The sequence below is a fragment of the Medicago sativa genome, chromosome 3 (assembly GCF_051527215.1).
Source record: "Medicago sativa cultivar Bolivia chromosome 3, Bolivia_mono, whole genome shotgun sequence".
NCBI classification, from domain to species: Eukaryota; Viridiplantae; Streptophyta; class Magnoliopsida; order Fabales; family Fabaceae; genus Medicago; species Medicago sativa.
The window spans coordinates 85,556,853-85,581,756 of NC_140751.1; the positions used below are offsets into that span (position 1 = coordinate 85,556,853).

Sequence of the window (24,904 nt, forward strand, 5' to 3'; positions counted from 1 at the left end):
ATAAAGCGCGCGCGTAGAAATTAAAGACGGTTCCTATAGGTTACTATAGTCGTTATGGGTGCCTAACACCTTCCCGTAGCGAAAACAACTCCCGGACCTCGATTCTCAAGGGTTTTGCTTACTTTTTCCCTTCCCAAGAAAAAATAAGATATCACCGGTTAGAAAGGTTCAAACGTAATCAATGTTTGACACCCGAAAACCAAGATAAAACAGATTATAACTGAAAAACCGGCGGTAGTTAACTACCACTAGGTTTTTGGTCATTTCTATGTGTTATTAGGAAACATTGATCGTGAAAATAGCAAGTGTCTTGAATTTTTTTGTTCCGGGGGCAATTTTAGTTCTTGTTAGAAGTTCATTGTGTAATTTGGGCGTGTGTGTGTGTGTTAACATTTAGCTTGCACACATGTAAATAGAATTTTACACACTATTGTAATTGGTTTTTGATGATAATTAATAGAATTTACATGTGACATGTGTGTGAGGTGGAAATTTTCCTCCTAAGTTTCTTGGTTGAACCATTGTCAATGTTATTAAGGGGCTTTGCAAATCTCCTGTGGTAATTGCATTTTTTATATTATCTGGCAATCATTCACCATTACATCTTATAGTCTAATTTGCTTTTGTAAGTTTTCAATTTCTATCTTGAATTTTGATTTTTGTTTTTAGGTTAATTCTTAAAAAATTGAATTCAATCATGGAAAAGATTCTTGCTCTTGAACTTTCATCTTAGATTTACATCAAGATGAGCATCATGTAAATAAGAGGACTCGTATGCCCTATGACTCAAGGTCGTGTGGTGAAAATGTGGTGTTCAAACTACTTAGCGGGTGTTTGGTTTCCCGTTTGAAACACATAAAGCAAGTTTGCACGTTTTTCGATGCGTTTTTCCGTGATTTCTAGAAGCTCCAAATTCTAGCTAGTTTCTATGCTAATGTGGTTTTTTGCAGTGATTTTCATCAAACTACGTTTTGCAAACGCTATACCAAACAAACACTTACTAGGTTGCTTTTATCCCATTGTTTGGTCATATCAACAAATCAATTGAGGACATCATATGGTATCTCGACTAAATTCTTGTTCTATCAACAAATCAACAAATGTTAATTATAATGAGAGACTCGTATCCACCTTGACCCAAGTTTGAACTTTGTAATAAGCAAAATTTGATTTTTTTTTTTTTTTGATATTCTTGTCCTATTTTTTTAAGAGGTTTCACTATAAAGTTTGTTTTATGTCACTAACAATATTGGGGCGGTCCTAAAAATGTGGATGGTAAGCATCGTATAAATGAGAAAACTCGTTTAATGCCTTAAAGTTTTATGTGAAGATGTAAATATGAATCAAGGTGAGTTGAATTTTATTTAATTTGACTCAACTCGATAAATATTAGACTAACTCAAATTTTACCTCGTCTGCAACACAACCTCCGCCCTCACACCAACGAACTCATTTGTCACGCCGCCGATGACCTCATGTCGTCGTCGTCCTTTCGATCCGTCCATATATGGTGATGTGACACCGTTGACGACCTCTTCTTCTCCCTCACGACATCAGAGGCCCATTCACACCTATCAAATCCTCTATACCGCGACCAACTTTGTTTTGATAAACGTAAATCTTGAGGGAAAACGCAAATATGCAACCAAAAAAAAAAGATAGCCTAAACGCACGGTGGTGGAGAGAGAGAGAGAGAGAGAGAGAGAGAGAGAGAGAGAGAGAGAGAGAGAGAGAGAGAGAGAGAGAGAGAGTGAGTGATAAGGTAAAATTACCAAAATAGCCCTAATGACACATGGGGTGTATATTGGGGGTTTGAAAAAAAGGATGTCTATGAATTCATAAGGGCCACGATTGCTTTTGATGTAAGTAAATATGACAAATTTTGGGCGATCGTACAAAGCATCAATTATGTGTTTACAAATTTTGGGGGATCGTACTAAACATCAATTATGTGTTTACAAATTTTGGGGGAACGTACTAAACACCAATTTTGTGAGAAGCTTGAAGTTGTTGCTATGTACGTCCTAACCATTTTCACCATGGAAATAACATGTCCTACTAAGAATAATTTGTTAAATTGTACAACTCGTAAATCTTCCCAAGATTAAAGGATAGATAGCCGAAGCACAAAACTTTATTTGATGTATATATATCCATTAATATAAATAATTTCTATAGCTAGCATTCTATCTTTCACTTCATGATAGAATGCAACCGTATTTAGCTATCTCTCGTAATTTTTGCTCTCCTCTGTCAAATAATAAATAAGAAGAATAATAATACAACATATAAATGAAAAATATTTGACCTATATATCTGGAATCAGATCTAATTAACAATTGATGATTAAGGTCTTGAACTTGAAGAGAAGACTTCCATAGTTGAAAGATCAAAAGAATCCCAAGAATTCCAACTTTCACTTATTAAATTGACACTAGTAGAATTGGAATTAATAGTACCATTCTCATTATTCAATGGCAATGGCAATGGCATTGAGTATTCCAATTCCAACTCTCCTGGTAATTCCATTTGTATCATTGGTGGTGGTTGTTGCCATGTATAATTATTGGAAGAAGATGACATCATCATATTCATAGCATTAGAATCAGGCCATAGAACATCTTGTACCACATCTTCATCAACACCTAGAAACCCTTCAAACTGATCATATTCAATCCCACTCAAACTCAATTCATGTTCCCCTCCATAATTATGAACCTCATCAAAAGGTTTCTGAGGCTGGACCACTGCATCATTCTCCGTTTCAACGCTTTCGGGTGTCGATGACAAATTGTTGATATTGTTGGAAGAAGAAGACAAACCATTATTATTAGCCTCACTCTCAATTTCCAATTCCTCATCACCATGATGAGTGCTATTTGGATTTTGGTTTAAGAATTTGGCAAAAACAACAGCCATGTCTATATCACGCGAACCATTGTTTTGGTTTTGCTGATGATCTTCATCATCAGCAGAGCCATAATTCGCGGAAAGACGGTCAGTCTGAGAATTTCTGACCGCCTTTCCACGACGGTTTTTGCGGCAGCCACCACCAACGGGAACATTCCGAAGAGAGCCACCTTTGGTCCAGTAACGTCTACAACCTTTGCAGAAATACCGTGGCTGTGACAAGCTATAATTATTGTAGTAACAGAATTTGGTGTTTGATGAAGCACAACGAGGACAATTAGGAGCTATCTCAATGTGTGGTTTCCACTTTGAATTTGATTTGTCCATTGAGGTTGTTGGGAATGGCATGAGATTAGAATTAGGAGAAGATAACATATGTAACATTTGATCTAGCTCGCTACTACTAATATTGTTATGTCTTTGTTGGAACATTTATTTAGATAGTAGTGATATTGGGATTAATGAATTAAGTGGATCAAGAAAATTGAGCTAGTAGGAGATATATTATAAGGTGTGTGAGTTTGATTGATTTGAGGAATTTTGAGAGTCAAGAGTGAGAGCACATACTAATACATGTGTGTGTGTAGAGAGAGGAATATGTGTGTGGAAAGCGTAGTTGTGAGTGAACGTGGGCGGTTGAAGGAGTCGTTAGAATTAAGGAAGGGTGTGTGTGTACATGTGCATATGGTTAATTATGTGAGTTTCAATGAGAGTTTGTGATGTTGATGTGAATTTTCATGTTATAGTATGCTATTTCATAGGCGGGTGGAGCGTGTCTCTTTCACTCACGTGTCATTTCTTCATTGGTTATGCTTCTTGAAGGTGATTGAAGTTGATAAGTCAAACACTTGCTTGCCTATATTGTTATTGCTTTTATGACTCCCTAAAGAAGCTATGTTCATGCCAAAATGACCAAATACACACCATTGCAAGTTTGCAACATGTACGTGTAATTTAAATTTATGTTCAAATATTAATTGATGTTATGTTATTCAAACTCATTGATTATTGTTTGTTGGTAAAATTTTCGTTGTGTGATGTGATGAGGCCAAAATATGTCAAGTTGTGTAATTTGGTTAAACTGAGGACTACATTTATAAATCCACTAAGGTGTAAATTAATTAATAATTATGTGCATGATTTCAGTATTTTGGGGGTGATAACATAGTCGGCAAGAATGTAGTGTGAGACAATGTACAGTGTCTTGAATGTAGTGAAGAGAATTGTGGTTTATGGAATAAGTTTCATTCACATTCACATAGTATATGGAAAAAAGGCTAGCGTTGCGGGTGTGGGAGCATGATCAGCACGTGATTAGGGGGATATGTGGCATATCTATTATCCCTTTTTATTCTTCTATTAATGCTAAAATCAGCAATTGAACCTAGATTTCGTTGCAATTATGTGTTTAATTAATTCAACCTCATCATGGTCAACCAATCAATTAACTTAATTTCATACTTCATTGACTGCAAAAACATGTGATGGATTTATTTCAAACAATACTTCGCCTATCGATCATCTCCAAATTAACTTCAAACATAAATTAATTATGGCTTCATCTCTTCTTTTTATTTAAGAAATAGAGAGGGTTGTGTGGAATGTTGATAAGATCTTGTGTGTTAAGGCTGTAGGAGAAAGAATTAAAAATGACCGTGTTAGAGAGACTTGAGGTGGCGCATACAGTAATATAGTAGAATAGAGTAAAAACTAGACTTAAGTGGTTTCGATATGTAGAGAGAAGACTTGTGGACTCTAAGCAGAGTAGATCAGATGAAGATGAGTTAAATCACTATAGGTAATAAGGGAATACCTAGAAAAAATATAAATAAAAGAAATTATTAAGAAGGATTTGGAGATTAATGAGTTGAATAAAGACATGGTTTTTGATACAAGATTAGGACATCATACGATTCATGTACCCAACTCCACTTAGTGGATAAAGTTTGGTTGATATGTTGTTTCAATATGTATTAGCTCATATTATTGCACCGTGTAGACTTTTCTGGATGAATATTAATCCTCGTGATGTACTATAGTACTTATATGAGATAAATGTTCCATAAACCTGAGAAATTAAGCCATAATTCATGGTTAATTAGTACTTCTTCTACAGGTAGTTAGTACAGTACGTACGAATTTGTGTTGTTATGAAATAACTAGTATAAGATACAAATAGGTAAGTGGGGAATTAATGTTTACATTAAAGGAACATAATGAGAGAGCATGGTGCGCAGCTAAGGGTAGCAATCATAGGAGTGGAGATTCGATTGATCTACTGAACCAGAACATTCGAGGCACGTGGGAGTTTAACGTTGCTTTCACGAAAGATGCCATCATCATACGTAGTATTCATAGTTGAGGATCAGTGCCTTCCACGTCTCAAACTCCTTCCAATACATATTTTTTATGCTTCATAATAACTAGTTCTAACCCTAACCAACCATGCATTTGTCTTGAAATTTGCATAATGTATCAAAAATTCAAAGGGCGACCACCATGCACAACCGTTGCAATTAATTAAGGTATATTATTATAGTGCATGTGCTTGCTGGCTCTCTTGATGAATGTTGACGGTCTGAAAATCAGAATGAGTATAAATTAAGCCATCATGATTGAAGATGATGAGATATGATGAAGGATTATATATCCAGTGGCTTAAAATTGAAATATGCAATATATTTTTTAGCAAATATTTCTCCATGTATGCTACTGATCTCACACTAGTATAGACAACTTAATTAGATCATGTTGAAGACGTCCAATTTTGTGTATGTATGTATGCAGGGGCGGATCCAGTGTTAGGCATGGTGTGGCAGCTGCCACACCAGATTACAGCCCAATTTTTTTTTATTAATATAGTAGACCGAAAAGATAATATATATCACATAATTGGACAATGTTTTACAAATCAATGCGTGTTCCAGTGGTAGATAGTCCTTTATCAATGCGTGTTCCGATTTTAACCTTTTTTTAAGAAGAAAATCATATTTTAAGGAGAAAATCATCAAAAGTGTGGTAGATGGGATTCGAACGAAGGAGAAAATCATCAAAAGTGTGGTAGATGGGATTCGAACGAACCTGAGAGTGGTAGATGGGATTCGAACGAACCTGAGACATAGAGATGTAACAAACTTGTTTTAGCCACTTCGCTATAGTGTTTTTTCTGTTTAATTTTCGCATTACTAATATATATATATATATATATATATATATATATATATATATATATATCGTATTTAGCCACTTTTAGCCACTTCGCTATAGTGCTTTTTCTATTTAATATTCGCATTACTAATATATATATCGTATTATAAATCAAATGTATACTAAAAATTTTCTTTTATAATTTTGCCACACCAAACCATCATGTCTAGATCCGCCCCTGTATGTGTGTGTGTGTGTGTGTGTTTTTTTTTTTTTGAGGAGGTGTATGATGTGTGTTGTTAAGAGTTTCATATTAGATATACTACTATGGCTTGAATAGTTATTCTAAGTAGCTGATACCGTTACAAACTTGTTTCCTAGATAGGAATTAGACTCAACCCTAATTATAAGAATTAGAAGACATATGTAGAGATGAAAAAAGTAAAGCTTGAAAATATAGAGATTCAGTGAAAACTCTTACATAAAGATTCATATTAAAATGCATAAAATAAGATAAAAAAAATTGTATTTATAAAGCTATTTTTTGTTCATTAAAAAAAGCTATGTTGTTTGTGAATTAGAAAAAAAAAACTATATATTTTTTTTTGTCATCATGGCAATAAAACCTGGTGCATTAGTATCATTCATGCATGCTATTATGCATACTATCTAAGACAATTTCTTATCCCAAGTTTTTTGTGCGCCTTACGAATTTTCAATTTTATCCGATTCAGATTTTATAATTTGAAGTGTGTTTTAGTTGTTTCGGGTTGTAGAATGAGAATGCAATTTGTTTATATAATCTGAGATATTTTGATATATATACATGAGCGTGTTTTCCATATTATACATCTTCTCACCAACTTTCTCTTATTTCTCTTCAAACCCCAAAAATAAAAACATCTTATTTTCACAAAACCTTGATTTCTATGCATAATGCAATCATTAGTGCACCCCATAGACACTATTTTCATATGAATGCAAAGGTAATGTTACTCTAAAACCTTCCTCAATCTATTTCTATATGCATTTTCATTTCATTTACGTTAAGTTGTCTCTATTGGCGTCGTTCGCATTATACAATCTAAGATTTTCAATTCTCAATTCAAATTATACGATATGAACACTCATGTGAAAGTTGAAGATCTTTTGAAGGATGAAGATGATGAGAAAGTTCATGATGATAAGAAGGCTATAGATGTTTTCAAAGGTTGAAGATGGCGATACCTTAGCTCTTGCTCAAGATTTATTAAAATTTATATAACTTGGGAACTCAAAACATATTACACACACACAACACACACACACACACATGTATATATATAATGATCTTTTAATATAATTGTCTAAGTTTTTGTTGGTCAAATCACACATTTTATGAATCTTTGTTAAAGTTGTATTTTATGTAGGTGTGTTTTCAGATTCTATAATCTGAAAAACTAAAACAAACTTTGGATTATAGAATCCGAACAGGGTAAAATGAGAAAACTATAGGGAAGCTTAGGAGGGAGGGGGTAATAAGAAATTCTTGAGGTCTAATTCTAGTTGAGTCTACACTTAATAGGCTCAACTAACTTTATACTATAAAGTTAGAGAATTACTTTTCTCACCCTATGACTTTCTCACATGCCCTATGGCTTATTCCTGAAATATCCCCGTCGTTCAAATTATATAATCTGAACAAAAAAATATGGTTCATATTATATAATCTGAAATTGTTGGAACAAAATGTGTTTAACAATGAACCTTAAAGGGTTTTGATGATAACAAGGTATTAAAAATTGTAAATTGGACTAGCTAATATTTGTTCAAGTGTACAGGACCATAATTATAAAGTTACATCATCATTGGTTCTGAATGAGCAAATAAAGAGCTATGGAAACAACAAAAATTTGAAGCTTGGACGCTCCTGAAGGCATCTTGCTACTGAAGAGAAAAAGCGCTCCTGAAGAAATAGCGCTCCTGAAGTAAGCTGCTCCTGAAGAATAGTGCTTCTGAAGACAAGAGGTCCAGAAGCCACATCATCAGAAGCTGCGTCATCAGAAGCTGCAGAAGTCATATCATCAGAAGCTGCATCATCAGAAGCTGCCTCATCAGAAGCCATTTCACCAGAAGCTGAATATCAACTGGATTTGCAAAGAATCAAGAATTGAAGAATCATCAATGCAAAAGCTGTCTATTGGATTCGAAAACACAAACAAAGGATTAGTGGAGTTTGCAACGGTCATTTCAAAGGTGTTTGAAGGCGTGTGTTTGCAATTTGGACGAAAGCGTTGACATTGTACTTTGTACGAATTGTACAACCACGTTCTCCACTACTCTGTTTTGTGTCCGCACTACAGGACAAGAAAACAGCTCCAGAATACGGTTTCGCCTGCATAGATGTTCCTTTGGATAAGGAATGGATTTCAAATTTGTTCTTCATAGGACAACAGCCAAATCAGGCAAAAGATTATTGGTGAAAGATCAAGCTTCAACAACGACTCTTTGGTGTGCTGGCAATTTCACAACGTCTCTCTCACACCTCTATATAAAGGAGTGAAGACTTAGAGAATTGGTAATGCAAGAACGCTGAACGAAAGACTCACAAGATTTTCACAAGTACCAAACCTCTGCTGAAATTGTTCTGCATTCACTTAGAATTTCTGTGTCTCAAAGTCATATCTTAGAAATTCTTAAGTCCATTGAGTCTGTATCTGATTTGTATTGTGAGCACCTCTGATTGTATATCAAGTGTTCAACCTTAAACAATTTTCTGTGTAATTTTGTTTAGTTAGGAAGTCTCTTGCAGTTGTGCTTGAGCAGGAAGTCTCTTGATTGTGTTCTTGAGCAAAGGAAGTCTCTTGCTTGTGTGCTTGAGCATTGGAAGTCTCTTGCTTGTGTGCTTGAGCATTTGTAATCAGATATTACTCATAGTGAAATCTCCTTGGAAGTGCAAGGGGGACTGGACTACTTCCGGATGGTGGAAGGAACCAGTATAATTGCTTTGTGTCCTTCTTCTTCTTCTCTCTCTGTTTTATTCCGCTGCATTTAGATTCTGATTATCACTTCAGAAGCTGTCTCACTTAGCTTCTGATCAGTGTGTTCAGTTTTTAGGAGAAACGAAGAATTTTTCAAAAACACAATTCAACCCCCCTTCTTGTGTTTTTCTCACCTTCAATTGGTATCTAGAGCCTTGGTCTGTTGTGTATCACTTAACCGTGCAACAGTCAAAGATCTGAGAAAAACATGACTACTCCTCCTCCTGATGGTGATACTAGCTATAAAAATGTCTCACATGATTATAGTGATAGTAAGAAAACCAGTGTTGGAAAAGTTCCAAAGTTCAATGGAGATGCTGAAGAGTTCTCTTGGTGGAAGACCAATTTTTACAGTTACATCATGAGCCTAGATGAAGAATTGTGGGATATTCTGGAAGACGGCGTTGGTGGTTTAGTCCTTGATGAAGAAGGAGCTGCTGTGGATAGAAAGAAACATACTCCAGAACTGAGGAAACTTTACAAGAAGCATCATATTATCAGAGGAGCTCTTGTCACTGCCATACCCAAAGCAGAATACATGAAGATGAGTGACAAATCCACTGCTAAAGCTATGTTTGCTTCTCTCTGTTCAAATTATGAAGGGAGCAAGAAGGTCAAAGAAGCAAAGGCTCTCCTGCTTGTACATCAGTATGAGTTATTCAAAATGAAGGATGATGAAACTATTGAGGAGATGTACTCAAGGTTTCAAACCTTAGTTTCTGGTCTACAGATTCTAAAGAAGAGCTATGTTGCTTCTGATCATGTAAGCAAGATTCTCAGAAGCTTACCTGCCAGATGGAGACCGAAGGTGACTGCCATTGAGGAAGCTAAAGATTTAAACACTTTAAGTGTCGAAGATCTTGTTAGTTCTCTCAAAGTTCATGAGTTAAGTCTTAATGAACATGAGTCTACTAAGAAGAGTAAATCAATAGCTCTTCCATCCAAAGGCAAGTCATCAAAAGCTCTCAAAGTGGTTGAATCTGAAGAGGAAGAACAGTCAAGTTCAGATTCTGAACCAGATGCTGCAGAAATGGCCATGCTCTCAAACAGACTTCAATATCTGGCCAAGAAGAACAGAAAGTTTCTCTCCAGAAGGGGTAACTCCAGAAGCTCAAGGAAAGAAGATCAGAAGGGATGCTTCAACTGTAAGAAGCCTGGACACTTCATTGCTGAATGCCCTGATCTTCAAAGAGAAAAGTCAAAGGACAAGTCAAAGAGGTCTACATTCAAACCAAGCAAACTCAAGAAGCAGATTAAGCAGAGTTTAATGGCAACCTGGGATGATTTGGGTAGTGAATCTGGATCTGATAAAGAGGAAGCTGATGAAGATGCAAAGGTAGCTGTTGGGTTGGTAGCAACAGCAACTTCAGAAGCTGGGTCAGATTCAGACTCAGAAGATGAAAATGAGGTATATTCCAAAATTCCCAGAGATGAACTTGTTGAGTCACTTAAAGAACTTCTTACACATTTTGAAGTAAGAACCAATGAGTTGAAGGATTTAAAAGAAAAATATGCTGATTTGGTACAACAGCAAAAATCAACTTTATTGGATCTGAAAGCTTCTGAACAAGGACTTAGGGGCTTTGACTTCATGTGTAAAACATATGAAGATCAGCTCAGGTTCTTATGTCAGAAGCTACAAGAAAAGTGTAATGAAAAACCTTTAAGTAACCATGAAATTGCTCTTGAAGACTTTATTATATCTGGCATTGACAGAAGCAGAGTAGCTTCTATGATTTATAGCATTTACAAGAACAATGGCAGAGGAATTGGCTTTCCAGAAGTGAAACTGGAGAAAACCAATCTAAAGTCTTGTTGTGAATGCATCAAGGAAGGTCTGAAAACATTCTTTGTACCAGAAGGGGCTGAGTTGGAAACTGTTGTTCAATCAGAACCTGAAGCTTCTAGTTCTAAGGCTAAGATTACTTCAAAGCCAAAGAACTCTAAGTCAAAGGCTATGATCAAATCTGATTCCAAAACTTCAAAGGTTAGGATCCTGAAAAGATCAGAACCTATTCCTCAGAGTCTGGTGAAACCAAAATCTGGGGTTCTGAAGTCTAAGTTTCAGAAGAAGACAGTTACTGCTTCTGAAGTACCAAAACCTAAGGTGATGGTTAATCAGAAGCAACCCAACTCACAGCACAAGGTACAAGAAGTGAAGAGTAAAGCCTTAAGTACTAACCTTCCAGGACCCATAGAACAATGGGTACCTAAATCTAAAAATGTCAATGATGCAGGTATGTCTAAGAGCAGTGCCAAAGCAAAGATCATGGTACCTAGACAGTGGTTGCTCAAGACACATGACAGGAGACAAGTCCATGTTCCTCAGCCTAACAATGAAAGAGGGAGGAAATGTGAAATTTGGAGGCAACCAGTCAGGCAAGATCATAGGTACAGGAACTATTGGTAACTCCTCTACCTCAATTAATAATGTATGGTTGGTAGATGGTCTTGAACATAACCTTTTGAGCATTAGTCAATTTTGTGATAATGGTTATGATGTGCTTTTTGAAAAACCCAACTGTACAGTAATCAACAAGGAAGACAAATCCATTGTGTTCAAAGGAAAGAGAGTTGACAATGTCTATAAAATCAATTTTTCTGAACTGGCTGATCAGAAGGTGATTTGCCTACTATCAGTGAATGATAAGAAATGGATGTGGCACAGAAGGTTGGGACATGCTAATTGGAGGTTAATCTCTAAGCTTAGTAAGTTACAACTTGTGAAAGGGCTACCAGACATTGACTATCATTCAGATGCACTCTGTGGTGCATGTCAGAGAGGGAAAATTGTGAAATCATCTTTTAAAACAAAAGATATTGTTTCAACCTCAAGACCTTTAGAATTACTCCATATTGATTTATTTGGACCAGTAAGTACTGCATCCTTATATGGAAGCAGATATGGATTAGTCATTGTTGATGATTACAGCAGATGGACTTGGGTGAAATTCATAAAGAGTAAAGATGTTGTGTGTGATGTATTCAGTAGCTTCTGCACTCAAATTCAATCTGAAAAAGAATCAAAAATTTTGAAAGTCAGAAGTGATCATGGTGGAGAATTTGAAAATGAGCCATTTGAAGCTTTTTGTGAAAAACATGGAATTTTCCATGAATTCTCTTCTCCTAGAACACCACAACAAAATGGGGTTGTAGAGAGAAAGAATAGAACTTTACAAGAAATGGCCAGAACCATGATTCATGAAAACAATTTACCAAAACATTTTTGGGCAGAAGCAGTGAATACAGCATGCTATGTTCAAAACAGGATCTATATTAGACCTATTTTGGAGAAAACAGCATATGAACTCTTTAAAGGAAGAAAACCCAATATCTCTTACTTTCATCAATTTGGATGTACATGTTACATTCTGAACAACAAGCTCTACCTAAAGAAATTTGATGCCAAGGCCCAAAGAGGAATCTTTTTAGGTTACTCTGAAAGGTCAAAGGCATACAGGGTGTATAATTCAGAAACACTCTGTGTTGAAGAATCTATGCACGTTAAATTTGATGACAAAGAGCTTGAAGATAAAACTTCAAAGCAAGGTGAAAGTTTTGCAGAGATACAGGTTCCTGAAGCTACTCCAGAACCTGATCAGATGGCTGAGTCTGAAAATAGTCCAGAAGCTGAACCCACATCAGAAGCACAAGATGAAGCTGCTTCTGATGAAGCACAAGATGACTCACATCAAGAAGATCCTCCCAGAAACACATTCAAACACAAGTCTTCACATCCTGAAGAGCTAATCATTGGAAACAAAGATAGTCCAAGAAGAACAAGATCACATTTCAGACAAGAAGAGTCAATGATTAGACTAATCTCAATGATTGAACCTACAACAGTTGATGAAGCACTTTCAGATGATGGATGGATCCTAGCTATGCAAGAAGAGTTGAATCAATTTCAAAGAAATGATGTGTGGGATCTGGTACCCAAACCTCAGCACAAGAACATTATTGGAACAAAATGGGTATTCAGAAACAAGCTGAACGAGCAAGGTGAAGTAACAAGAAACAAAGCCAGGCTTGTTGCACAAGGGTATAGTCAACAAGAAGGCATTGATTACACTGAAACGTTTGCTCCAGTTGCAAGATTGGAAGCAATCAGGTTACTTCTTTCCTATGCAGTTAATCATGGCATAATATTATATCAGATGGATGTCAAGAGTGCATTTCTCAATGGTGTCATAGAAGAAGAAGTGTATGTTAAGCAACCTCCTGGATTTGAGGATATTAAATATCCTGACCATGTTTTTAAATTGAAGAAATCACTATATGGCTTGAAACAAGCTCCCAGAGCTTGGTATGATAGACTAAGTAATTTCTTAATCAAAAATGATTTTAAGAGAGGACAGGTTGACACTACACTCTTCAGAAGGACCCTTGGGAAAGATATTCTTGTTGTGCAAATATATGTTGATGATATAATATTTGGTTCTACTAATGCATCTCTTTGCAAGGAATTTTCTGAGTTAATGCAGGATGAATTTGAAATGAGCATGATGGGAGAGCTGAAGTTCTTCCTTGGCATTCAAATCAATCAATGCAAAGATGGAGTCTATGTTCATCAATCAAAGTACACAAAGGAGCTTCTGAAGAAGTTCAAACTTGAAGATTGTAAAGTGATGAACACTCCAATGCATCCTACGTACAACCTGAGCAAAGAAGATGAAGGAACTAAAGTAGATCAGAAGCTGTATAGAGGTATGATTGGTTCTTTGTTATACCTCACTGCATCTAGGCCAGATATTTTATTCAGTGTATGCTTGTGTGCAAGATTCCAATCAGATCCTAGAGAATCTCATATGACTGCTGTCAAGAGAATCTTCAGGTATTTGAAAGGAACGACCAATCTTGGACTCCTTTATAGGAAATCCTTAGATTATAAGCTAATTGGATTCTGTGATGCTGATTATGCTGGTGATAGGATTGAAAGAAAGTCAACCAGTGGCAATTGTCAATTTCTGGGTGATAATCTTATATCCTGGGCTAGCAAAAGACAAACAACTATTGCTATGTCTACAGCAGAAGCAGAATACATTTCAGCTGCAAGTTGTTGTACACAACTACTTTGGATGAAACATCAGTTGGAAGATTATCAGATAACTGCTAACAGTATTCCCATTTATTGTGATAATACTGCTGCTATTTGTTTGTCTAAAAATCCAATTTTGCATTCAAGAGCGAAGCACATTGAAATCAAACACCATTTTATCAGAGATTATGTTCAAAAAGGAATTTTAGATATACAATTCATTGATACTGAAAATCAATGGGCTGATATATTTACTAAGCCTTTAACTGTTGAAAGATTTGATTTTATAAAGAAAAATTTGAACATGCACTTTGTATCTGATTAAATGCTTGCTTGCTCCTGAATAGGATTTTAGGTTCTGAAGTTAGTTCAGAAGCGGTAGTCCATCAGAAGCTCTTTATTGAGGTTCTGAGGAAAACTCGCTTCTGATGATGACGTCAGCATCTGAAGTCCAGAAGCTGGATTTGTTGCTTCTGAATAGTTGAATTAGTGGAAACGTTGGAAGTTACCTTTTAAAAAGTAACTTCTGGCCCACTAACTTGGTAGTTACTCTGTGAACTTCTTACGTGGCCTATATGTGTTGGTGTATAACTAAAAGGGCAATGATGATTTAAAAGCTTTGAAAGTACTTTTCACGCGCCCCCAATTTTGTCATTAATGTTATGTTTGTTTGTCTCTTTTGAATTGCAATCGTTTTACTTTTAACACTTTGACAATTCACACACTACTCACTCACAACAAACACATTTGCTCTCAAACCTCTTGCGAAGTAAGCGCATTCTCTCAACCTTAGAACCCTAAAATCTTCATCTTCTTCAAATCTTCGTAAATCATCAAATGGCATCATCAAGCTCAAAAGTTTCAGAATCTACATCAAACAAGCAAAGCGTATCAGAATCTGGGTCCATCTACAAAAAGAAGACTATGGATATTCCATGGGAATCCTTAATAGTTCAAGTAGAGTCACCGGTGGATTTTGCTTCACTCAAGAAGTATGAAGTAAACATGGAAGGTTTGATAGAAACTCAGATGATGTCTGAGTATTTCAAGATGCTAAATGGGCCAACATATGTGAACTTGGTCAAGGACTTTTGGTTAAAAGCTGAAGTGTACAATGAAAAGCCTGCAAAAGTCGTAAGCAAACAAGCGGGGTCAAAGAAAGGGAAAATGGTCATGGATATGAATCCTACATCATTTGATAGCTTAGAAATAAGGTCTGAAGTGATGGGCATTCCTATAACCATCACTGAGGACGTTATAGCTAAAGCTTGTAGGATGCATGCAGAGGGAAGATTCCAAGAAATAGTCAGGAAGGAAGATGTCCTGCTAAAAGGTTACTACAACTCTCTTCTGGGTGGGAAGAAAGATGCCAAGCCTTCAGAGATGGAGATTCACAACAGAATGTTGGTGAAATTCAGTAATGATTGCTTCTTTCAAAGAGCAGGAGGGTCTGACCAACCCAACAACCAACAGAAGCTAGCAATTTATTTCATGACCAATCTTGAAAAGATAAACTTCCCCAGATATGTAATGGATCATCTCTGCTGGGCCATAAACGAAAGCACTACAAGAGGAAGAAAACAAGTACCCTATGGAAGATTGCTTTCTGAAATCTTTCATCAAGGAAGGGTGCTGGAGTTCTTAAAAAGGACAAGGAGTGCTTCTGATAAATGTTTCGTAGTCTCTACTGCTGAAAGGACTATCAGTAGCAGGAGCTTATGCTATATGAAGTTCATCAAAGAAGCCCCTGAAGATGAAAAGTGGTTAGAAATGACAACTGCTGAAACTGAGATAATCAGGGACTTTCCTCCCATCTTTAAGGAAAGTGACTCTGATTTCCTAGTTCAATCAGTAGCTGAGTACGTCTTGGAGGAAGATGCAAGGTCTCAGGAGGAAGCTGCTCTTGCTAAAGGGAAAGGCAAGAAGGCCAAGGCAGTTGCTGTGTCAGAAGCTGCTGTTTCTGAGGCACCTGAAGGGAAAAGGGCCAGAACTAGTTCTGAATCAGAAGCTGCTCCTACTAAAGGAAAGAAGGCCAGAACTAGTACTGAGTCAGAAGTTGCTAAACCTGTTTTTATCAAGGAAAAAGGAAAGATGCAGAAGGTTGGTGCTGCTTCTATTCCACAGAAGAGGAGAAAAGGTAAGGCAGACTTGGTAATCACTCAAGAGCAGCTGGATGAAGCTCTTGAAGAAATAGAGAAAGAGGAGGCTGATCCCAAGCTGAAGAAGAAGAAGGCTCCCCTTCAACTTGTGAGTCCTATGGTTGAGATGACAGGAATAAGGAAAAGGATGGCAGATGAACGTGCTGCTGATCTTATATCAGAAAGAAAGGATCAAAAAGCTCAATACACTCATCAAAGAGATGAAAAGCTCAAGGCTTTGGGATTGGAGGACTGTGATAGGTTCTACAAAGATAAACTGGCTGAAGTAAGAGCCATTGCTGGTAAACCTACTGAAGACAATGAGGAAGACGATATGATGCTCGTCTTTGAAAATGCTCCAGAAGAAGGAACTTCAGAAGCAGTTTCTCAATCTGCTGATCCACAGAAGATCACTTCTGAAGCTGACCCTGCAGATCAGGTAATCCAGATTCCAGTCACCTCTATCCCCACTTCACCCTCTTCACCATCAGCACCTGAACCAATAGAAGACACTTCTGTCTTAGACAATCTTGCTCTCCACTACTCAGGTGAGTTACCCATAGACAAATCTACAACAGAAAAGGCCTCTGAAACAACTCCAGAAGCAGCTGCTTCTGAAAATGTTGTTTCAGAAAACCCCCATCAACAAACACCTGAACCACAAAAACCCACAACACCCCCACAATCACCAATAGCCATCATTGACCCCCAACTCAACAATCAAACAACAACTTCACCACAACAACCACCAACTGAAACTGAATTTCAACCTTTACCTGAACACTCTCCAGAACCAACTCCCATGGATGTTGACATTTCTCTAGTCAATGTTCAAGACTCAACCTCCACCACACACATTGATTCTGACCAGCCTTCATCTTCAAACACACAAACACACTTTACCATTCCAGTTCCTAACCCTGTTCAAGATTTGGAAATCAGTGATTCTGATCTTGAAATCCTTGAACAACCACCCTCAAACATCCTGGAATCTGGATATATTAATTCTGAGCTTCTCTCAATCCTGAGTCAGTTGCATAATCTTGTGGATCAACGAAGGACAATTGATCTCACAAGTGCATATGATGACTCCTGGGCATCTCTTCAGAACCGGGCAACTGAGCTAATTGAAAGCATAAGGGTTAAATGCATCAGAATCAAGCAAGCTTCAGTCAGAAGGCTAATGGAAAATCTGAATCAGAGTCTTAGAGTAAGAAGTTCTACACTGCTCCTGGCAAACCAGCCTTTCTTCTTTGAAACGGATTACTTGACCAGAGAAGCCAGGTTGTGTAAGCTTCTGAAGAAACAGATAGCACAGCAGCAGCAAGAAGCTAGAGAAAGGGAACAAGCTCTTCTTCAGAGGCAACAACAACTTGAAGAACTGTTGAAGAAGAAGATTGAAGAAATGGAAGAGATGAAGAAACAACAACAAACCAACCCTTAGTTTCACACCCTTGTGTTTTTCTTTGTTTGTTGTCTGTTCTAAAATTTCTTAGTCCATGCTTCTGAAACCATCTTGTCTTATTTCTCTTGCTTCTGAATGCTTACTGATTCTGACTGTTTAGCTGCTTCTGACAATTGATATACATGTTCATATATTTTGCTCTGACTTATTTAGTTCATTTTCTTTTATACTCTCTCCTGTTTGAGTTTTTCTCATATCTTTTTGTCTTTTATGCTTAAATTTATTTTAATTTTTTTTGATAATGACAAAAGGGGGAGTATATGTGACAAGTATTTAAAGGCTCTGAGCCCCATTAATGGCATTTGAAATTTTTGAAAACCTTCTATCATTTTTTTTACCTTATTGGTATAAGCTATGAACGAACGAAGGAGTATCAAAATTCAAGTAAAATTAATTGAACCATTCTTCTTATCTATAAATTAATTCTTTCAATGATTCAATTTTGTTTTTAAGCTCTGATAATATTATTGTGCGAAAAATGAATTTAATTAACCTGGATAGAACTTAGGGGGAGCTTACAAACCTCACCTTAAAGACTATCAGACTCAGGGGGAGTTTGAGCTTACAAACCTCAGATTCTGAGCTTACAAACCTCAGAACCCCAAAGTCAACTTGTTAATTAGATTAACAACAATTGATCAATTTTAAATACTTTTGTTTGTCATCATCAAAAAGGGGGAGATTGTTGGAACAAAATGTGTTTAACAATGAACCTTAAAGGGTTTTGATGATAACAAGGTATTAAAAATTGTAAATTGGACTAGCTAATATTTGTTCAAGTGTACAGGACCATAATTATAAAGTTACATCATCATTGGTTCTGAATGAGCAAATAAAGAGCTATGGAAACAACAAAAATTTGAAGCTTGGACGCTCCTGAAGGCATCTTGCTACTGAAGAGAAAAAGCGCTCCTGAAGAAATAGCGCTCCTGAAGTAAGCTGCTCCTGAAGAATAGTGCTTCTGAAGACAAGAGGTCCAGAAGCCACATCATCAGAAGCTGCGTCATCAGAAGCTGCAGAAGTCATATCATCAGAAGCTGCATCATCAGAAGCTGCCTCATCAGAAGCCATTTCACCAGAAGCTGAATATCAACTGGATTTGCAAAGAATCAAGAATTGAAGAATCATCAATGCAAAAGCTGTCTATTGGATTCGAAAACACAAACAAAGGATTAGTGGAGTTTGCAACGGTCATTTCAAAGGTGTTTGAAGGCGTGTGTTTGCAATTTGGACGAAAGCGTTGACATTGTACTTTGTACGAATTGTACAACCACGTTCTCCACTACTCTGTTTTGTGTCCGCACTACAGGACAAGAAAACAGCTCCAGAATACGGTTTCGCCTGCATAGATGTTCCTTTGGATAAGGAATGGATTTCAAATTTGTTCTTCATAGGACAACAGCCAAATCAGGCAAAAGATTATTGGTGAAAGATCAAGCTTCAACAACGACTCTTTGGTGTGCTGGCAATTTCACAACGTCTCTCTCACACCTCTATATAAAGGAGTGAAGACTTAGAGAATTGGTAATGCAAGAACGCTGAACGAAAGACTCACAAGATTTTCACAAGTACCAAACCTCTGCTGAAATTGTTCTGCATTCACTTAGAATTTCTGTGTCTCAAAGTCATATCTTAGAAATTCTTAAGTCCATTGAGTCTGTATCTGATTTGTATTGTGAGCACCTCTGATTGTATATCAAGTGTTCAACCTTAAACAATTTTCTGTGTAATTTTGTTTAGTTAGGAAGTCTCTTGCAGTTGTGCTTGAGCAGGAAGTCTCTTGATTGTGTTCTTGAGCAAAGGAAGTCTCTTGCTTGTGTGCTTGAGCATTGGAAGTCTCTTGCTTGTGTGCTTGAGCATTTGTAATCAGATATTACTCATAGTGAAATCTCCTTGGAAGTGCAAGGGGGACTGGACTACTTCCGGATGGTGGAAGGAACCAGTATAATTGCTTTGTGTCGTTCTTCTTCTCTCTCTCTCTGTTTTATTCCGCTGCATTTAGATTCTGATTATCACTTCAGAAGCTGTCTCACTTAGCTTCTGATCAGTGTGTTCAGTTTTTAGGAGAAACGAAGAATTTTTCAAAAACACAATTCAACCCCCCTTCTTGTGTTTTTCTCACCTTCAGAAATATCTTATATATAGGCAACAATCAAAATCGCTCTGATTTCAGCAGTTGCGAATTTTGTTTTTAGAAACAATAAAAAAAACAAAGTAAGAAATGATAAAACCTGTCAAATAAAATTATAAAAAAAACAGCACAAAATTCTAAAAATCAAATGAAGGTAATTCAATTGTTTTTCGAATTTTCATAAGAATATTGGAAAATTTTAAAAAAAGAAAAAATGAGTCTAAACAATGGAATTTTGGATTTTGAGGGGCGGAGTCTCGTAAAAGTCTTTTCTATGTGAGTCTTGTTCCTTGATTATTATTTTTCTTATCTTCTAGGCAGGTTTCGGAGCAATCCGATCAAATAGTCTGAAACTGGGACATGAAAGGAACAACTAACAATGACCTAAAGTAAAAGGATCGAGGTTAAATCTTTGTGTTGATACAGTACAAATTATATATTATGAACATGTTTTCCTCTGAACTCTTGGAAAAAGGGTGTATATGTTGTGTTCAGATTTTATAATCCAAAAACAACAAGGAACACGCTATTTTATATGGTGTGTTCTGAATCGAAGAAAAACTCATTTCTCCACTCAAAAATAGGTTAAAACTTTTTTTCAATTATATAATCAAAAATATCCAAAGGTATTTTAAAAATAAATAAATAAAAATAAAACGCATGAAAAATGCATAATTAGGCTAGATATGGCCCCAATTAAGTGAAGAAACAATAGTTGGGCCCGTCACCTTTTCAAAAAACAAATAGTTGGGCCCATTCCAATTATACATCCACATCTTCTTCGTATACCTCTACATTTTCATAAACACTCTTCATTAATTTTTCAGAAAAATATCTACTATATATTACATATTTTTTATACAAAAATGAACACTGTGAACATTTACAATGTTTATCCCTAAAAAAAACATTTACAATGTATATGGCAAGCATTATTTTAGAACAAAATTCTTCAAAAAAAAAAATACTTTAGAACAAAAGTTGCTCATTTAGAAAAAAAAATATTTATTTCTTTTTTGTCAATATTTATATAATACATCTATACTATATATAAATACTATATATAAAGATAATACATAGTTTTGGTCTGATTTTTTCACTTTTAATTATATATTTAAACAAATTTGACTATAAAAATACTTTTTTTTAACAATTATAAAAATTCTATTTTATTGATGTCATATTGATTTTATGATGAATCATAAAATAGCATTCTTTACGGTCAATCATGACTTTTATCATGTAACCTTCTTCATTTACGTTCCAAAAATCATATTGATTTGACATGAAGAACATTATGATCTTATTTTTCCAGTGTGAAGAGTGGTGGACAATTGACCTTGCTACCTTCATTGTCTGATTGCCATGATGATGGATCTTTTAATCTCATAAAATAGGGGTTAGTTCATGCTCAAAGTAAGAGAAATAAACACAAGTTGTAGTTTATTTTATTTCTCTTCCAAAAACTTATTTCTAAATATATTTTAAAAGATCAAATAATTAATACATAGATTAATTAAAAGGTTAGATTTAAAAACAATTGACAACGTTTAAGTGATAATCCTTCAAAAAAAAAACGTTTAAGTGATAAATCCTTTTATTTATGTGCTAGTTAATTAAACAATAAAAACAAGGGTTAAATATGTTTTTGGTCCCTATAAATATGTTAACTTTTTGTTTTAGTCCCTCTAAAATTTTCCTTCAACTTTTAGTCCCTATAAAATTTTCAATCACTACTTTTGGTCCCTATTTTTAATTTAATTTTTATATTTTTTAATGAAATTGTGCAGAAATGTATAAAATATTCTAAAAAAAATTCCTAAAAAAAATTAGAATTTTTTAACAAAACACAAATTAAATATGAATTTTTAACCTTAAAACATATAAAAATTCATATTAAATTCATCTTTTGTTAAAAAATTCTGAATTTTTTTTGGAGTGATTCTTATAATATTTTGAATTTTTCTGGAAAATTTTATTAAATAATATGAATTCTACATATGAGTTTACTTTAAAAGAGGGACCAAAAGTGAAGATTGAAAATTTTATAGGGACAGGAAAATTTTAGAGGGACTAAAACGAAAAATTGACATATTTATAGGGACCAAAAACATATTTAACCCTAAAAATAAAGGATGAAGAGCAGTGGACATGATGATTTTATTCTAGTTTACTTTAAACTTAATAGTTTACTTCCAGTCTCTTAGAAGGATTTTTCACTATTCAATCATTAAACACACTCAAGACTCAAGAGTATCTTTTAGTTATCACACAACTTATATTGTGCCTATCAAGGAACCCTTGCCTTCACCCTTTTCTTTTTTAAAAAGAGAAAAGTTATTTTGACGATTCAAAAAAGTTGTCTTCTTGATATGGATTGGAACGTGCGCGTAAAACATTTTTAGAGAATTAAACTTTTGTGTGGATGTTTTGACAAATATAGGTTGTGGATGTTTTTCTTCGATTTATTACGAGCATTATCCTACTCAAGTGGAAGCTTATTTTTTAGCAGATCGGAGTGGAGTTATGTTCGATTACTTTGTCGTTTCTTTTTCTTCTTGGCTCCGACTTTCAAACAAAAATTGTCTAACACCATATTTTTTTTATAAGGTATTTGTCAATTTAATTATCTCTCTTTTACACGGTGTCTCAAAAGTAGTCACGTTTTAATTGTTCAAATATCAATAATTTTTTAAAATATAACCCCTTTTGTTCAAAATCAATAAAACTTATTGAAAGGCACCTTAGCTGGGTTGTTAACATATGCTTAATTATTATTTTTTGATGAACAAACATATACTTAATTTAATTATAATAATTTGGTTAACTAGTCCTTCATATTCATTTCTTTTCCAAGTGGATACGTTAGTACTAGCAACATTCATCCTCTCGAATGAAAATCAACGTCAACTTAATAATAAAAAATATATAGATTAAAAGAAACTTTTGCTTGTTACATTAATTCCACAACTGAACATGTTGATTAGTTCAGTTCATTGACAACTTCTATATATAGAAGGACTGTAATAGAAGATGAGTCGATATCATGTTAATTACACTTTTTCAATTCAGGCATGAGAGAGTGAGGGACTATTTCAGCATGTATATATTTTTCACGTGACTATGTCTTCTAGCTAATATATATGTTGAGATATCACATGGTCCAAACTAATTAATCTCCGCGGTTTCGTTGTTATAGTAGCTTCTATTGACACTATAGAACTTTGACTTTTTCATGATATATATTAATGAAGTGCTAAGTAGTAATGTAGCAGTTGGTGGTACGTAAGTTTTCATATGCACCCACAAACATCTAGTTACAGCAGGTGGGAAAAGTAAAATTAAAATCTATAGGGGCCTAACATTTTACTTCAACTAACAGAAATACGAATGGTTTAGATAATTGAAAAACAAATTGCAAAGATTCTTTTTTTTAGGGGAATTGCAAAGATTCTTGATCCTTATAATAGACACAAAAAAGAGCTTTGTTCCCATGAGTTTAGCTTAGTTGATAGAAATAATGCATAATATATAGGTTTGAAGTTCGAACCCCGGACACTACCGAAAAGAAAAGACAAGAAAAAGAGCTTTGTAATTTGACAAGACCAAATTTCGATTTTACAACAAATAGTTTATAAGTTTGTATGATCATATATTTTTTTGTTGACAATTATTTTCTCAAGAGCTTATAATATTATTTTACTAGTTTATATCGTGTTTCTTCTTCCAAACTACCTTCAAGCAGCGTACGAGTTAATAACTTAATCTTTTCCATCAATTTTACATTTATTATCTTAATAAAAAATAATTAAATTTATTATGCTATTTTATATTTATCGGTTAGTTTACACACTAATCTTATTAAACACAATAAATTTAATAAGATTAGAGGCCAAACAATTATGTTATGTTAAAAAAAATTATCAGACTCAATTTGCTTAACTTATAGGTATATAATCCTTAAATTTTTTAAAATAGATATATAATCTCTCAATTTGCTTAACTTATATCAAATAAATCTCTTATTCAATCCGTTAGTGTGAGAAAAGACATCAAAATGTCAACATATAAAAAAAAGATGGAGATGACTTTTTGATGTCTTTTCTAGATTTAATAAAAAAAATGAGGTCTTGATCAGTTTGGATTTAATAAACAATCTAATTCCTTATATATAACACCAAATGATCAAGACCTCATTTTTTTTTATTAAATCCAAATTTTCTCAACATGTATTTTTTTTCTTTCAATTTTTACAATTTTTTATTTATTTAATCAAACCTTGTGCTTTTCTAAAGTCGGATTAAAAAAGAAAATACATTCAATTGTGTCCACTTGATTCACCAAGAAACATGGTAAAATTTTATGACAGAAAAGTATTGAAAGATATACTCATAACATAATTAACACATGGCCTTATGTACCCTTCAAAAACAAAAACAAAAAACCTTATGTAAAGTCGAAATTACTCACATCATCCCCTATTATAAGTCGTTTAAGATTTTTCCGCATGAATTAAAAAAATATATGTATTATGATATATTTTATATAAAACATTATTGTATATTTTTCTAAATTATTATTTAATCTAATAATCTCATACTACAACAATTGAAGAATGATGCATGAATAATACACACACTAAAGTGATCTTGTAAGATAACATATAAAATGAAATAATGTTTCTACTAAAATGACTTTTTTTTTGACAAATCTACTAAAATGACTTATAATATAGTTTGTAATTTTCTTTTGTTTTGGTTTGATAAGTGGTTAGGGTCGGCATCTCTGTGTGTGAGGTTTCCTCGCCTATTTGATCTTTATGAGAACAAATTCATTACAGTGGCGAGTTTGTTCTCTCTTGGTGTTGAGCAGGGAGGGGAGGCGTGGAAGTGGAGGCGGATATTGTGGGTGTGGAAGGAGGAAGAGTTAGAGGAATGTAGGACTTTAGTGCTTGATGTTTCTTTGCGTGCTAATGTTTCAGACAGGTGGGTTTGGTTGCCGGAGCCTTCTGAAGGGTACTCAGTTCGTGGTTCCTATCATTTGCTGACTACTAAA

The 24,904-nt window shown here is 34.9% G+C and overlaps 1 protein-coding gene across 1 annotated transcript; it reads right to left on the reverse strand.

Annotated features, from left to right (window-relative positions):
- Positions 1-2,116: 2,116 nt before the first annotated feature.
- Positions 2,117-3,806, reverse strand: LOC146941263 (uncharacterized). Its single transcript, XM_085755028.1, has one exon. The coding sequence runs from the start codon at positions 3,340-3,342 to the stop codon at positions 2,347-2,349; it is 996 nt and encodes a 331-aa protein (XP_085611154.1). The 5' UTR covers positions 3,343-3,806; the 3' UTR covers positions 2,117-2,346.
- Between the last annotated feature and the right edge of the window lie 21,098 nt (positions 3,807-24,904).

Excerpts from the sequence above, each read along its gene's own strand:
- LOC146941263 (XM_085755028.1), bottom strand. The coding sequence starts at position 3,342 with ATGTTCCAACAAAGACATAACAATATTAGTAGTAGCGAGCTAGATCAA.